The sequence below is a fragment of the Salvia hispanica genome, chromosome 2 (genome assembly GCF_023119035.1).
Source record: "Salvia hispanica cultivar TCC Black 2014 chromosome 2, UniMelb_Shisp_WGS_1.0, whole genome shotgun sequence".
In the NCBI taxonomy this organism is placed as follows: domain Eukaryota; kingdom Viridiplantae; phylum Streptophyta; class Magnoliopsida; order Lamiales; family Lamiaceae; genus Salvia; species Salvia hispanica.
The window spans coordinates 34,047,278-34,063,266 of record NC_062966.1 but is presented as its reverse complement, the minus strand read 5'-3'; the positions used below and the strand labels follow the sequence as shown (position 1 = coordinate 34,063,266).

Sequence of the window (15,989 nt, the reverse complement as noted above, 5' to 3'; positions counted from 1 at the left end):
TATAATTCAGGAACCAGTCAGAAGATCTGTGGTCTAGTATTGAAGATCATCACGTGGAGAACGCGCGAGCAATCGTCGATTCTTTGTTGAATCCAACCGGTAACTCTAAACCGTAGAAATCATGTTTAGGATTTGTATTTTCTAAGCATGAATTATTTGCGTTCTAGCATGCAATTATCTGTTTAACATGTGAATTGGTTAATCGCATAATCGGTCAAATAGATCCGTATCTAATTTATTTGTTTTGTACAAGTCTTCCGCCGTGAAGGGGCACCAAACCCTAACATCACAATTTATACTTATTATAGAATATTCTTAAATGAATGACAGAATGAGTAACTCTTTTAAAATAAGAATGTTGAATATTCTTAAATGAATGACAGAATGAGTAACTCTTTCAAAATAAGAATGTACAGCATGTAATTTCATTTGAATTAACTATATTCTTAAATGAATGACAGAATGAGTAACTCTTTCAAAATAAGAATGTACAGCATGTAATTTCATTTGAATTAACTATTTTAGGTTGTCCGAAAATAGCATGCCTTCTCATGTATGGCTGAATCTGCATAACAATTTTTAAAAGGATATAGATTAAGTTAGTGTATGTAAATTGACATAAATTTTAATTAAATGAAGTGAGTATTTGATTAAGATTTTGTACATTTTGTAAATTGACATATATTTTATTTAAATTAAGCGAGTATACCAGATTGAGATTTTGTACATTTCAATATGTTGGGCTAGTGATAGTAATGGGTAATATTCACATGTGGATCATAGTATTTTGAAATTGTACTATATATTACTACGTTCAATTAAAATCTAAACATAAGTGTGTGATCAAATACTAACTAATTTATTGTCACGATCGCACTCTACTAAGAATAGCAAAGTTGGGAAACTGTGACTAGGTGGGGAATAAGAAGAGGGAAATAGAAAGGGGATAATAGTGATCGAATACTCACTCAGAAATAAATGGAAACACCCTCAAATTAACTCTTAATCACTGAAATTTGAATGGAAATCTTACTTATCAAAATATAAAATCTTATTCATCAATAGATATTTATCAGAGTATGGAAGAACAGTTGATGCTATACAGCGGAATGAACACGGTCACATGTATGGAGACATGCACCGCCGAGAGCCACTACTTAAAATAAAAGGAAACTCATAACTCTGCTCAGCATTCTCCACCGTCACTGCTCAACCTGCACATTTAGAAATATATGCAGGGCTGAGTATAAAAATACTCAGTGAACACATTGCCGAAATATACATGCCATCACAGTAACACTTGAGGGTTTACTCTTAAAAGGCCCGAGCTTACTAAATTCTTTGTGAGCTAAAGTTCGACTGATCAGTCTAAGTTCTTTCAAGTACTTCTGCCATATCTGAACACCAAGTGCCGTGGAGATGGTGCTCTCCCACGGTCACCTACATCTTTCTCCAGCCGGGGAGGTGGCCACCTCCCAACGGCCTCCACTATATCATCTTTGTGCCATGGAAGGTGGCCACCTTCCAACGGTCACCTGTGTACACTAATCCGAGTAGGGACACCACCCTCACTCGGACCCGAATTCGATTCTTACGTTCCAACCAAACAGATAGGCTTCATACACATAAAACAAATCATTTATGGCAAGACAATATCATTTGCTTAAATAACAACATAAGTTCACATTTTTATCCACATGTAGGATAGAAAAGTTCACCTCGTTCGTTTAATTTCTCGCTCCAACCCTACTTGCGGAGATAACCTTTTTGAAAAAAATCACAATATGATATGCAAATCAGACTTCAAGAAATTCTTAACTTTAATAGGAATGCAGGCCTCCTAATTAATTCTCTTTTCTTATTTCACTTATCTTTAAGGAATCATTACACTTAAAACAATGCATGCATTCATTTTATTTTATTTTTTTTCTCTATTCTTTAAGAAATTTCTAAAACTCGCATACTATTTAATGCTTCTTCTTTCAATATTCTTAGCTTCGAATAAATTGGAACTCCGTACTTTAATATGAATTTTGCTCCCAAAGCTCTAACAAAACCCAAGATCAATTATTTTAGCTTAGCTACACTATCAGAAGAAACCATATGTAAAAATACTCATTGAAGCTCAATTTAAAACTTAGGCTAAGATATAATATTAAATCGCTCCTAATAATTTCAGATTTCAAAATTGGGCCAAGACTTCCCTTTATTTTATGCCCAAAGAACTATTTTACTTTCAGTCCAAAGATTACGTCTTTCACCCACCTTCTATCCCCACTTTAAAATTAGTGAACCCAAGGAGGCCCAATTTCTTCCTCCATGATTAAAATTAAGGGATCCCAAATTAAATTAATTAGACCATCTCCAACCGTACACCAAAACTCATTTTTGGTGTAGATAATTTCTCCAACCATACACCAAACTCAAACCCACTTTTGGGTTTTTCAATGGAATAACACCAAATATGGTGTCTACTCCAAAATTTTGTTAGACAAATACTCAAAAATGGTGTAAACTTAAAGATGGCGTAAATGGTGGGAGTAAAACTACTTTTTGGTGTGACGTATACTAGAAAATGGGGTTTGAGTTTGGCGTAAATGGTTGGAGATGGCATTAGGGAGAGGCCCATTTTGAACTATAGCCTTCTTCCACAATCGGTATTCCCCTCCCCCTCTTTCTTATTTCCATTTCCCCCAAAATTAGAGACAAATCCCTAAATTCCGTCGCCTGACTCCTCACTCCATCAGAATCGACGCCCTACTCCCCTCCTCTGTCGGCCCTGCTCATGCCACCACTGCGCTGCTGTGCGCGGGGTGGTTCGCCGTCGTGGCCCTCCGTCTATTTCTCTCTCGGGTTCCGCCGCCAACGCCGCCATGCACCCCATCAGCCGCCGCCGCCTTTCCTCCAGCAGTCCGGCCGTCTCCGGACAGCCGGCGAGCCCTCCGCCACTGCACTCTCTCTCTCTCTCCCGACACCACTACCGTCACCCCGCCATTCTCCGATAGGTAAAGCTTAGATTTTTAACTTTCTTCCCCCTTATTCTTATTCTCTAAAGATTTAACCTTTGATTTTTTTTTAAAAGCTTTGTTGTTTCAAACTTGTGGATTTGTAAAGGGGTGAAATCAGTGATGGATTTGGGGTGTTGGGCTGTCATCGTTAGCGACGGGTTGCGGAGCTTGCTGCCGGAATCCGGCAGATTCATGCTCTTGAGATAAGTTTTTCTCATTTTTTTCTAGTTATTAAGGCAGTAGGATTCTACATGTTTCTATTTACTGAATTTGGTGAATTATGAGTATATGCCTTGCTATATAGAAGACTTACTGGTGAAATACAATATGCTGTTAAACTTGTTGTGGCAAATTCTATTTCCAAATTATATATGCATATGATTGTACATATATGGAAGGAAAGCTTGGGGTTTACCATGCATGGAAACTATGTTTGAATTATAAAAGTGGGGATGTAATTTACCTGAGATTGTGTGTTTGCGTTTGACACAGGATTGATACCTCTAAATTCTCACTAAACTCTCTGTATTCTTACTCGATGGGTATGTGTAGTAAATTATGTTTTCTATTTCTTGTAGGATGATGCGTGAAAGAGAGAGGAACACGTGGAAGATTGCTGAAGAAGACGTGGAGAGATTACAGAGGGATAGCTGGAGCTTATCTGTGAGGGTTATTGGGCTACAAGGCCCAAATTTAATCATTAGCAAAAATCTTAAGAAAAGATATGGGCTGACAAAAAATAGTTTATAGGCCCAACAATATTTACACGTAAATTTTCTTACATTTTATTTTATTAGAGATGTATGTTCATGAATTTATAAACTCATGCCTTGGTTTAGTGGTCTGTCAATTTTCTTTAATTCTATTTCTTCTATTTTATTAGAGATGTATGTTCATGAATTTATAAACTCATGCCTTGGTTTAGTGGTCTGTCAATTTTCTTTAATTCTATTTCTTCTATTTCCTAATAGATTAGGATTTGATAAATTTATATCATAGGACTTTATTGGAATTTCGATGGATGTGCTGAACAATGCTAACTTTTATTTTAGATTTAATCTTTTAGTAGTACTTGAAATGTTCATTTGAGAACGAAGCAAATATTATTTATAGTTCCAAGATCGATTATTCTAATCATAAAGGGTAGGTTTCGAATACTACAACGATCACTTATTATTTATCGTTAAGCTAATAATAATAATAACAAGGTTCGAAAGTTCGGGATGTTACATTTATAGTAATAACTAATAATTAATATTAATTTTGTATGTTAAAAATATCAACACAAAGACATAAATTTATCAATATTCTTATGTTGATAAACTTATATTTTTATGTTAATATTTAAATTTACATGTTGTATTGATATAATTATGTCATTGTGCTGATAATTTTAATACACAGAATTTGAAAGTTATTAGTTAAATAGAGATGTCAAGTGGGTCGGCCCGGCCCAGCATGGCCCGGGCCTGCCGAGGCCCGCCTATATTGAGGCCCAGGCCGGCCCAGGCCCATGTCTGAGGCGGGCTGGACTGGGCCGAGCTTTTTTTAATTTTGCTATGCACAGCCCGGCCCAGACCCACTTTCCACGTGGGCCAGGGCTGGGCTTTGTTTAAATTTTTTTGTTTAAGTATTTTAAAGATATACTTAATGTAGTATATGCAAAAATAAAACATATAACTTGTATTTTTATATCACATTAATTAAATCTAAATTTAATAATGTGTTTAAGTTCATTTATTAACTTTATGTCAATAATATTTTTCATCTTCTTTATTCTATTTAAAAGTAATTGTATAACTAAAGAAATAACCAATATTGTTAGTTTTATTTTGTTAGTAAGATGATGACATATGGATTGATGTTGTATTTTTAAAGCTACAACCTACAAGTATATGAACTAACTAACAAATTTAAAGAATTCTATAATTATCATCATATATTAAGGTTTGAATACGTAATAGATAGCTGGTTGTTAGCTGCTTTAGTGTTTGTTTTCTTGCACAATTTTCATTTACGTCTGTAATTCCACTTCGAGAAGGGGTGATGAGCAATTTATTGTTTTTCTAGCTTATATTCTGATTTCGTTTTGCTGTAATTGACTCTTTTCCGTTCTGTTTTAGCTTAATCTAAGTTTCCGGTTTTGTTTCTTAGCTCTGTGCTTGTTTTTCGCTTTAATGTTTTAGATCCGTTTTCGCTTTCGTGTTTTATGTTGAGTCTTAGCTTAGATTTGATGTTTTCTGTTTGAGTCGTCTTTTCCCATTTAGATCAAGGTATTTTCTTTTCCGTTTATGCATAAAAGTGTCGTAGTTCCGTGTTTTTGCGTTGTCGTAGCTTAGATCGTAGAAGTAATTTTAAGTTTTATGCGTTTTCGTTTGTTTCGTCTTCTTCAGCTTTTCAGATCTGTTGCTGCTCTGTTTCTTTATGCTGAATTGTTGAAGAAGATGATTCTGTTAAAGTTGTTTTACTTTTTCGTACTTCTTGTAGGGAACTGACACTCCCGTTTATTCTGTTTGTCTTTTTATAGTAATGTCTTTTGAGTTGATCAAGTAGGTTAGCTTAGTTGTTCTTCAGTCTTTCCTTTCAAAATCAGTAGATAACTTAACCCACCCCAAAGTAAAGCGTGGTAGCAGCCAAGCCCTAAGCCGTGTCACACAAACAATGTCCAACGCCTCACCTCTATGGGATCGATCCTTACTTCTATATACTAATCAAATAGTATTAGTAGGTTAAGGTTTTTGTTCGATCGCCCTCCTGTTAGCTCTTCCCTTCTTCTCACTCAAGTCGGAGCCACTCAGCTTGATCAGCCTGAGTTTTTACCGGAACCACTAACCCGCATTTTGCAGGTAAACATGCAGAAATAAGCTGGTCTGATCAGGTCGATTGCCCAACTTGAGCAGTCCACGACGGCACACAACAGCTTTAAAGAAAAAGAAGAGACGCGCGCCAAAGGAGCGGCCGAACACCGGGCCTGGGCCGAGCTGGGCCGGGCTGGCCTGGCCCAGTTGACGACTCTACCTCTATACATATTAGTATATCCTGACTTCGGACTAAAATACTCCATTAAATTAAAATATTTATAGAAAGTTATAAAAATTTGAAAGTGGAACATGAAATGGAACACCAATAAACTTAACCTTTTAAGATGAATTAATCCGTACTGTTTGATTAGGCCAGAATAGTTCTGAATCCGTATTATGTTATTTTGTGTATTAAATATTCAATGGTTTTTCAAGTTTATGATAGAGTGCATGCTACATTCTACTCTCATTATATTATAATCCCTGCTTTAAAAAAGATAGTGATCTCTCTTTTTCAATAATGCAAAAAAACAAAGCTGAGAGACGAGATTTAAAGTGATAGAGGGCCAAAAGCAGTTGCCTTAGGACTCTCTTTAATTTCCAATTGTGTGAAAACTTTATTGATATTTTTCTATTAGAAGAAGTGTGTGTGGTTAAGGCAGTGAGGAAGATGTATGTAACTAGACCGCGGTCAGTCTATCACCACTTCCCGGGAGCTCTTTCGCTGCAGCCACAGGCAGATGTTGCGTATTCGGGCCACCTCGTTGTGACAGATGAGGAATCGGAGGCGATGGACTCCTTCTGCTGTGGGATTTGGAGGAATCACAAAATCAATAGGCTGCCTTTCCCTTCAGACAGAGTGTTGCAGGTGGTGCACTCTTCGTTGCAGGAAGAGGTCGGCGTGATCAAGGCTTGGTTCGTACCTGTTCTCGATCAGCCTCTCTCGTCCAATCGCTACTATGTCATCAAAGCTAAGGGAAGGCGAAAAGGGTACTCTGCTTTTCCTGTTTTTCATCATTCTTCTATAGATATGGTATGGATTGATTGGATTCAGTTTGTTAATTAGACATATTTTGTTGTTGTTGTTACATTGGTTGTGTAGGCAGGCCTACACATGTTCGAGAGAGGGAGATGTCGGGATGTGCTGCTGTAGGCGTCCTCGTGTGGAGTCGAAAACAAGGCCTTTTGATCATAGGGATAGGTACCAGCAGTTGGAGATTAGGCCATTTCATGGTGGTGGTTTTTGTGCTAGATCAGTGGAATGGGATGGTCACCCTCCAAATTTCCTCAGCAAAGGTGGGTGGGAAGTCTACAAGGCGCCTTCGTGCAGGCTCCATCTGCACGAAGGCGCGGGCCTCCTTCCCACGCCTCCGCTGGGGTTCCCTGACAGGGACCTCCCACTCAGCGCGAGGCGCTCCACTCCTGTGGTGGTGGGGAGGTGGTACTGCCCTTGTGTTATGGTGAAGGACGAGGAGATGAGGGCGGCCGAGCAGATGAAAAAGTGTATGGTGTATGAGGTGAGCCTGAAGCAGTGGTGGGAGCAGATACATTCTGTGGAGAATGAAGGTGGTGGGAAGGAGGCTGTGGTTGTGGATGCGAGGGTGAGGAGGCTGGTGTGCCGGGCTATTGGGATGGAGGCAGAGAAGGAGGACGGGGGAGGGGCGGACGGGTTCGTGTGGTTTAGGGGGAAGGGGGAGTGTAGGAGGAGGGTGGGTGTGGGGTTGAGTTTGAGTTTGTATGAGAAGATGAGATGGGTGCAAGAGACAAGAGGGTGGTTTGATGGGGAGAGAGAGGTGAGGGTGAAGGGGAATAAGGAAGTTGGGAGTGAGAGTAGTTGGACTAGGTTTGGTTGCTATGTGTTGGTGGAGAGCTTTGTGTTTAGGAGAATGGATGGGAGTTTGTTGATCAATTTTAATTTTAGAAATACAGATAAGATTGTGTGCAAATGGGAGTGATGTAGCTTCAAGATTTGATCAATTCCTACCATGTATGTGCATAGCTGATTAAGCCCCAGAAAAATTTCCAAAGAGGCCCACTTCTATATAGTATATTTCAATATTCGAAATTGATTTTTGGACATTTTCTGTCAGATAGTCAATAAAATAATTAATTAGAATTCAATAATTCAGTAATTTACGCACTAATTTCAAAGTCAGTATATAAAACTACAATTTCATTCTTTTTGTTTTTTAATTAATCCAAAACTTGGTTAAGTAAAAAAAGGGAAAAATATCTTACACTTGAAGTAACAATTGACTGATTAGTGTATTGTTTGACTGGGAGTATACTATGTCCGTACCAGATAATTCGTCTCATTTTGACCGGACATAAGTTTTAAGAATTGTAGTGAAATGTGAGTTAGAAAAGGTTAAAAAGTTAATAAAACGTGAGTCCTACTTTTATACTATATTAGTTAGTTTTATAATAAAATATGAGAATATGTTGTTAGTGGAATATAAGATCTATTAAAAAAAATAATAAAATGTGAATTATGATAAATTAAGTGGGACTAACTGAAATGGAAAAATGGAAGCATATTTGATTTTTCTCATGCCATGCAAATATTGGACTTGTCAGCATCTTCGTCGCCACTTCCACACTTCCACAGCTCCATTCCTCTATAAAATAATATGATAAATAATTCAAATTTGATTTGAATATTAGTATTGTGGGTTTTTGTAGCTGTGGTTATCCTCATCTCCTTCCCCACTACTTTTGACTGAAACTGCTGGAGCTTCACACTTAACAGAAATGGCGGAATCTTGCTTCCTTTCCTCCTCTCTAAAGCCACGACTTCTCCTCAAAGGTAAAACTCTCTTCCTCCTCTCTATTACACATCTTCTCCAATTCCATTATCTCTTCATTACTAGATCTATCTTCAAATTTGTTCACCGCTATTCCTTTATTTTTTAGGAAAAAAAACATATCCTTTTATTACATTGAGTTTGCTGCTAATAGAGCGAGTACAAAATTTAGTGAATCTTAGCTTTTTGCTTAAATTTGTTGACTATTATTAATACTTGATCGAACTTATCAGGAGATGAACAATGGCGGAGCTGTTTTTCCCCAAATATAAGGCCATCCTATTTGAGGCTTCCATCCAATTTTAGAGTACAAGCATCCATTGCTAATTCTAGGGCGATTGAAATCCCTAATCAATGGTACAACCTAATTGCTGATCTCCCAGTGAAACCACCGCCCTATTTGAATCCCAAAACGTTTGAACCGGTTAAACCAGAGGATTTATCGCCTTTATTCCCCGATGAATTGATCAAGCAAGAGGTCAGCAACGAGAGGTTCATCGATATCCCGGAAGAGGTCATCGACGTTTATGGCCTTTGGCGGCCGACGCCTCTGATCCGGTTAGCTATGCTTCTTCAATGATCATGATGCCTTAATGTAGTTGTCTAATGCCTCTTGGTTGAAATGCAGAGCCAAGAGGCTGGAGAAGCTGCTTGATACGCCTGCACGAATATACTACAAGTATGAAGGTGTTAGCCCTGCTGGCTCCCATAAGCCTAACACGGCCGTTCCACAGGTCTGGTATAACGCGAAGGAAGGTGTTAAGAGCGTTGTCACTGAAACGGGCGCTGGCCAATGGGGGAGCTCTCTGGCCTTCGCGTGCAGCTTGTTTGGCCTTAACTGTGAAGTAATGTAGCTTTTCTTCTTGCATCAATTGTTAGCTTGATGCTTGTTTATGCTATTGATTGACATTATATATGATGATTGAGTATGCTTATCTTCGAGTTTTAAGTTGACTTTCATATATTTTTGAAGTGTGTGATGGATGAGATGTGGATGGGGGTGTAGGTGTGGCAGGTACGCGCATCCTATGATCAGAAGCCCTATCGTAAGCTGATGATGCAGACATGGGGGGCGAAGGTGCACCCCTCACCATCTAGTGTCACTGAGGCTGGTCGGAGGTTGCTTGAGAAGGACCCCATGAGTCCGGGGAGTTTAGGGATTGCTATCTCTGAAGCAGTTGAGGTTGCAGCAGGGGATCCCGGCACGAAGTATTGCTTAGGTAGTGTGCTCAACCATGTTCTGATGCATCAAACTGTCATCGGTGAGGAATGCATAAAACAGATGGAGGCCATAGGAGAGACTCCTGATGTGATCATTGGATGCACTGGTGGCGGTTCTAACTTTGGGGGGCTTGCTTTCCCGTTCATCCGGGAGAAGATGAGTGGCAATATGAGCCCAATCATCCGAGCAGTGGAGCCAGCTGCGTGCCCCTCGCTGACCAAGGGCGTGTTTGCTTATGACTACGGTGACACAGCAGGGATGACTCCGTTGATGAAGATGCACACCCTCGGGCATGACTTCATACCCGACCCAATCCACGCTGGTCAGCTCCTAATTAGATTGAATTTTACATTTTGTTGTTATCTCGTTAACGTTCATTGACTTGCAGGCGGTTTGAGGTACCACGGAATGGCTCCATTGATCTCACATGTCCATGAATTAGGCTATATGGAAACACTTGCAATTGCTCAAAATGAATGCTTTGAAGGTAAAATCAAGAGCTTCTTTCTTACTAAATGATAAGTTAGATTTGTCTCAAATATTTGAATGTTGTTCGTGTAGGGGCGATAAAGTTTGCAAGGACGGAGGGGTTGATACCGGCACCTGAGCCAGCTCACGCCATCGCTGCCACCATACGAGAAGCTCTTCGTTGCAGGGAGACGGGGGAATCAAAGGTGCTTCTCATGGCAATGTGTGGACATGGCCATTTTGATTTGCCAGCTTATGACAAGTATTTGAATGGAGGGCTTGTAGATTTGTCTTTCTCTCAAGATAAGATTGATTTATCACTTGCTAATATTCCTCAGAGAAACTAGCTAATTCTGTAGTTGGAATAAAATGTTTTACTTACTAGTATTTAATTCCTGGGACATTTGGTCATAGACTCTTTAGGGTAAATTTCCTTGGAACAATATCATGTTGGATTATTTATTCAACAATTTGTCTCAATCTATTAATTGAGCAATAAGTTTGTGGTCCATTAGGTAGGTTGATTCAATAATTAATACTGTAATTTGTCTTGATCTATTAAATGAGCAATACATAAATTTCTGGTCAATATGTAGGCTGTGTATCAATTGTTGTACTCTTTTGCAACATTGGTTGAACAGACATTGTCGTTTCTCTGTATGTCTCTTGCAGTCCAATTGCTTTCTATTGTTGCAAACTTGTGGGAAACTCAATTTTAATAATGTCAATCTTTATTATATAATAATCTTGATGTTTCATCATATTTGAAAAATGTCGAATGTTACAAGTCCAATATTTCAATAACCAAATATCACAGTCACCGTCTAAATGTGATGTAGATTCTATGCTTACTCATGAACAACGTCATTGGATTATGAGAATTTAAATACGACATACATTCCAATTTCCATGTCACATTCATACAATCACGTAGATATTTCGATATTAAAGTTCTCATGATGTTATTAAAAATAAGATTATGGATCTTTAAAATCACAAACTTCGAAAGAAATTCGACATTTTTCAAAAACATCAAATTTAGTCGCGTAAACCATGAAATTAGGTCTTGTAGTGAAATTCCTACGAATTTAGTATTCCCTAAACTGCAACCGAACTTACGGAAAATCCCCTACAAAACAAATTTAGCTCTTTTATGACTAAAATTTTAAGTTTGTGGAAAACACTAAATTTGACCAGAGTGTAGAGACCATTAAAACCTTATTTGAAATTTATTCTTTGTCGCTCTTCACACAAAGATTTCCATTATTCTTTTCTTAATTTTTTGTTTCCATATTATGTCAAACGCATATAGGGCAGCTCATAACATGTGGTCTAGTTCTAACTAGTATCGTACCCGTACGATGCACGAATTGTTTTAGTTTCATCATAGTAAATTCATTTTGAATTAATTACTTAAAATTACATACACAACTATACTAATCTAACGGTTAAAAATAAAACTACTCTCTTCGTCCTAACTAAGTTGATACATAACTTTTGAGCATTGAGATTAAGAAATTGTGTTGAATAAATTAAATGAAAGTAAAATAAATAGGAGAGGAAAATAAGTAGGAGATATGGAGAGAGAATAAAGTAGTTGATGAAATAAAATAAGAGTGATTAGATGTTTTGTTTTTTGTCAAAAAAAAATGACTCAACTTTGTTGGGACATATCAAAAATGAATACAACTCAACTTAGCGGAGGAAGTACAAAACAAAAAATTTAAAGCTTCCGATGACCATTTTCTATTCTCTGCCACAAAACGAAAACCATAATTTTATATCTATATCTATACTAATATAAAAGCCGAGTTTTGGGCATAGTTTTGAATATTTATAAATTCAGGGTATGGATTTTAATATTACTAAATTTTAAGCACGATTCAAATATAATAAGCCGTTACCATCACAACTCTATTTAATAGTAAAATTTATGAATAATTAGTAAATTATATTTTAACATACGTTTCACAACTCAATGCTAACATATATTACATAATGAGTTTACCGTTACATTTCTATGTAGAAAAAATGGGTCACTGCAGTTAAAAACTTAAATTGACGTGAATATTTATTATAATAATTATTATATCTGGCAGGTTATATTATATGCTATGATTCCAAAGACATCAAATTTTGAATTATACATTTAAAGCTTTTGTCATTGTGTCATATATAATATAACGGTGCTCAATTGAATAATATTAATAAATGAGATTACTACTAAATGAGATTGGAATATGCATTTCGAAGTCATTATCGTTACAATTGTATTGAGAAAAATGAGTTACTACCGTTACAAACTTAAATTGATAGGTTAAAATTTTTGATTTACAAACACTTCCACTTCTCACAATAATTTGAAAGGTCGCAAGTGAGACATTTATTACAGTATTAATATTAATTAAATGTATTAATATTAATTGAGTTACCATCAAAATTTTCTATAAATACTAATTCCATTAATCAACAATATCATTTCAGTGAAGAAGGTTAGTGTATCATATTCTCTCTCAGCATTTTAATCCTATTTGTGTTCTTAACTGTCTTATTTTATCTTTTATGTTTGTCTTATTATAGTTTGCTAGCTTTCTTTGTTATTACTGTATTTTATCCTACTCATAATGTTATTGCAAATAATAAAAAATAGATGAATAATTATTTTATAGAATCTTCAGTTATTTTTGCAGGTATATTTTTGTCTTGAGAAAGCTTCAAAAATAGTACTCATAGGCAATACCAAGGTAGGCATCAATAAATTGTTCGTTTGAAAATGTGAGAGGCATGGTGGCATGGTAGTGGTTGGCGGCCGAGGGAGAACTGAGAAGCTAGGTTTCAGAAAGTCAGCTAAATGTCATATAAACTGAGAGTACTCTTAGTCAATTTTGGATTGATTTTAGTTGATGGGCTAACATATTTTAAATTTTATTAATATTCGGCTTGATCATCCAATTTCACAAGTAATACAATCTCCTTTGATACTTTTACGCTTGGTTACTTATTGTTTTAATATTAGGATATTTAGTTATATAAAGTCAAATATGATGTAATTCCATGTGTGCGTGTGTTGCTCAACATATGGATGAATTAGTAATATTTAAGATGATGACGAGTTCTCTAAATTTCTAGCTATATAGTGAATCCAAAAGGAATTAAATAGAAAATTAACAATGTTAAATTATATAGTTTTGTTTAATTCGGTCATTTATATTTTTCGTTCACTTTTTTAGCTTCTTTTCATACTATTGGATTATACTATAATTAATAATAATAAAAAAATACAATCTAATAAATGATACGAAATGGTTGTGTTGTAAGATAAATGAATATATTTTTGGAAGAAGGATGAATTATTGAAGCATTGGATTAATTGGTTTCAAGTGAATATAGATATTTGTACAAATATATTCTGGTATATTCAATATGAGGAAAATGAAATGGATCGTGCATAGCACGTGGGTTAATACTAGTTGTATAAATAGACAACTTAAACACTTAAACCCCACACTTAAACACCATTCACATCAAATAATTAATACCCAAAAATAATTATCCATACTAAATAGCCATTAAAATATCAAGGCTGAGTAGTTATGTATGTAGGATATAAAAAGGTTTATATGATGACAATAAATAACTTATTAATTCATGAGTTTTGAAAAAAGTTTTGTAAGAAATATGTAAAATGGATTCACAAATACCATCAACCTCGTAGATACAAAAGAAAATCACACAATCTCTCGCACGTTTGAATAGGCATTCCATAGATTTTCTTACACAATATATCATCGGCTCACTTCTTTTGCAATCTACTTTTTGCTACATCTTATGTATCATCTCATTTCCTCCCCATTCTCGATCAATCTTGTAAATACAAATTAAAGTTTTCAAAAAAATCAAACAATCTCTCGCGTGTTTGAATAAAAGATTTCATAAAATTTCTCATACAATATATCATCTGTTCACTTCTTTTGCAATCTACTTTTGTTACATCATTACATTTCCTCCTCATTCTCGGTCAACTGATGATTCAACATCAAATTTCGTTATTTCATAAGGCATATTATTTTAATTTTTAGATCAATAACTTAAATGAATGAAATGTTGACAACTCAATATCAATTATCGAAATAAACTATAAAATCTTATACTTACATAAAATTGTTTTAATTTTATGCGTAAACAATTGTCTCCAACACCATAATGCACGCAGTGTATATAATTCTTACATTGTATAAACGATGAGAGTTATCAAATCTACCCATCGCTCTTATAAAAGATGGGCAGAGTAAAGTTTTATCAAAAGATAAAACCAAATAATATATTGTTTCGAAAATTTAGTGATAAATGCAAGGATTCTATAACTACCACATGTGAGATATTTGTAGTTGAAGAAAATGAATTAGGATCTTATCTTAAACCTTTCACTTGTCCCACTAATGATAAGATTAAACAACCATTTAACTTATACTACAAATATAAGTAAAACAATGATGACTAACAACATGGCAAAATAAATTTCAAAAAGCGATTTTGCCTTTGGATGAAAGAAGTCACAAAAGCATACATATACATATATTTCTACATCAAGACGATAAATATTTATTTAAATGAAACATAATCTAAAAATATAGCACTAAATGTTAAGTACATATATTGAATACAAAACAGAAACTTGCATGAAAAAAAAATTAATTAATGATTTTAGATAAAAAAAAAAACTAAACAAACCTAATAAGATGAGAAACTATAAAACAATATCATTAATGGGTTTAGATAAATAATTGAAAACCCTATGAAATAATAAACGACAAAACACATATCATACGGTCATAGAAAACACATTCCAAGCTACCAATATTAGATTTGTCTCTAGGTTCATCATGGAATATGAACTACTCCACATGATTTCAATATCTTCCTCTTGTAAGAATTATGATTACAATATTAATAACATAATAATGGCTCAAAAAAAAGTGTGTAAAATAAATGAATATAAATATACTACGGAGTACTATTAGCAAGGAGTAAAAACCATGCTTTTTTTATAAAAATTAGTGATGTAATATGAGAAGATAATAAGGAAGGAGTTATAAGCTACTAAAAAAAATTCTACATCGGAGGAAGTAATAATAATGTGGGATTGTGAGAATATTGTCTGACTAGTATTTGGAGTGTGAAATTGTGTAGGGCACATATATACGTAAAAATGGCTTAAAAATGGTTAGGTTTATGGTGTGGAATAAATAATTGGCAGTTACATCATATAAATAATTGGCACGTATAATTCAACATTAAAGTATTCCGTCGGTTTCTTTCTCATTTAATTATATTCAACGGTTTCATTTTATTTTTAATATATTATATATTAATAGTACTACATTAACTGTATAACCGTAAAAACCCATTCAAACCCATTAAGTACTTGATATAAAAGTATATTTTATTTAATCATGAATTATATTTATAAATAGAGTTGTAACGGTGACTATGTTTGAATATAACTATAGATTAGAAAATATTCAAATTCACACCCTCAATTTTTGAATATTCAAATTTATACCCAAAATTAATAAATATTCAAAATAAGGCCAAAACTCGCCTTTTATATATGTATAGATAGATAGATAGATAGCCCGCTAAGTTTAGAAAGGTTAAAATTATAAATTTATAGCATGATAAAATT

General features: G+C 35.1%; 3 protein-coding genes and 2 long non-coding RNA genes across 5 annotated transcripts; 3 read left to right on the top strand and 2 right to left on the bottom strand.

Annotated features, from left to right (window-relative positions):
* Positions 1 to 1,033: 1,033 nt before the first annotated feature.
* Positions 1,034 to 1,381, bottom strand: LOC125203398. The gene is made up of 2 exons (XR_007173359.1): positions 1,334 to 1,381; positions 1,034 to 1,214 (listed from the first exon to the last, which is right to left on the bottom strand). It is a non-coding gene; the product is annotated as an uncharacterized LOC125203398 (long non-coding RNA).
* Position 1,382: 1 nt separating this feature from the next.
* On the bottom strand, positions 1,383 to 3,588 carry LOC125203396. Its single transcript, XR_007173358.1, has 3 exons — positions 3,472 to 3,588; positions 1,719 to 1,763; positions 1,383 to 1,615 (listed from the first exon to the last, which is right to left on the bottom strand). It is a non-coding gene; the product is annotated as an uncharacterized LOC125203396 (long non-coding RNA).
* On the top strand, positions 2,595 to 3,868 carry LOC125203395. Its single transcript, XM_048101730.1, has 3 exons — positions 2,595 to 3,005; positions 3,115 to 3,211; positions 3,587 to 3,868. Exons 1-3 carry the CDS (start codon positions 2,786 to 2,788, stop codon positions 3,756 to 3,758), a joined length of 489 nt encoding a protein of 162 aa, XP_047957687.1. The 5' UTR covers positions 2,595 to 2,785; the 3' UTR covers positions 3,759 to 3,868.
* A 2,479-nt stretch (positions 3,869 to 6,347) lies between these two features.
* LOC125208001 lies at positions 6,348 to 7,886 on the top strand. The gene is made up of 2 exons (XM_048107541.1): positions 6,348 to 6,799; positions 6,912 to 7,886. Exons 1-2 carry the CDS (start codon positions 6,480 to 6,482, stop codon positions 7,762 to 7,764), a joined length of 1,173 nt encoding a protein of 390 aa, XP_047963498.1. The 5' UTR covers positions 6,348 to 6,479; the 3' UTR covers positions 7,765 to 7,886.
* A 555-nt stretch (positions 7,887 to 8,441) lies between these two features.
* Positions 8,442 to 10,892, top strand: LOC125203574 (tryptophan synthase beta chain 2). Its single transcript, XM_048101955.1, has 6 exons — positions 8,442 to 8,615; positions 8,847 to 9,171; positions 9,242 to 9,458; positions 9,620 to 10,157; positions 10,224 to 10,322; positions 10,397 to 10,892. Exons 1-6 carry the CDS (start codon positions 8,561 to 8,563, stop codon positions 10,648 to 10,650), a joined length of 1,488 nt encoding a protein of 495 aa, XP_047957912.1. The 5' UTR covers positions 8,442 to 8,560; the 3' UTR covers positions 10,651 to 10,892.
* Positions 10,893 to 15,989: the final 5,097 nt, after the last annotated feature.

What these genes read in the sequence shown, in the direction of transcription:
- LOC125203395 (XM_048101730.1), top strand. Translation starts at nt 2,786, where the DNA reads ATGCCACCACTGCGCTGCTGTGCGCGGGGTGGTTCGCCGTCGTGGCCC. An exon ending in ACCCCGCCATTCTCCGATAG is followed by an intron (nt 3,006 to 3,114) that starts GTAAAGCTTAGA and finishes GGATTTGTAAAG; the next exon opens with GGGTGAAATCAGTGATGGAT. An exon ending in GGCAGATTCATGCTCTTGAG is followed by an intron (nt 3,212 to 3,586) that starts ATAAGTTTTTCT and finishes TATTTCTTGTAG; the next exon opens with GATGATGCGTGAAAGAGAGA.
- LOC125208001 (XM_048107541.1), top strand. Translation starts at nt 6,480, where the DNA reads ATGTATGTAACTAGACCGCGGTCAGTCTATCACCACTTCCCGGGAGCT. An exon ending in GCTAAGGGAAGGCGAAAAGG is followed by an intron (nt 6,800 to 6,911) that starts GTACTCTGCTTT and finishes TTGGTTGTGTAG; the next exon opens with GCAGGCCTACACATGTTCGA.
- LOC125203574 (XM_048101955.1), top strand. Translation starts at nt 8,561, where the DNA reads ATGGCGGAATCTTGCTTCCTTTCCTCCTCTCTAAAGCCACGACTTCTC. An exon ending in ACCCGACCCAATCCACGCTG is followed by an intron (nt 10,158 to 10,223) that starts GTCAGCTCCTAA and finishes ATTGACTTGCAG; the next exon opens with GCGGTTTGAGGTACCACGGA. An exon ending in TCAAAATGAATGCTTTGAAG is followed by an intron (nt 10,323 to 10,396) that starts GTAAAATCAAGA and finishes TTGTTCGTGTAG; the next exon opens with GGGCGATAAAGTTTGCAAGG.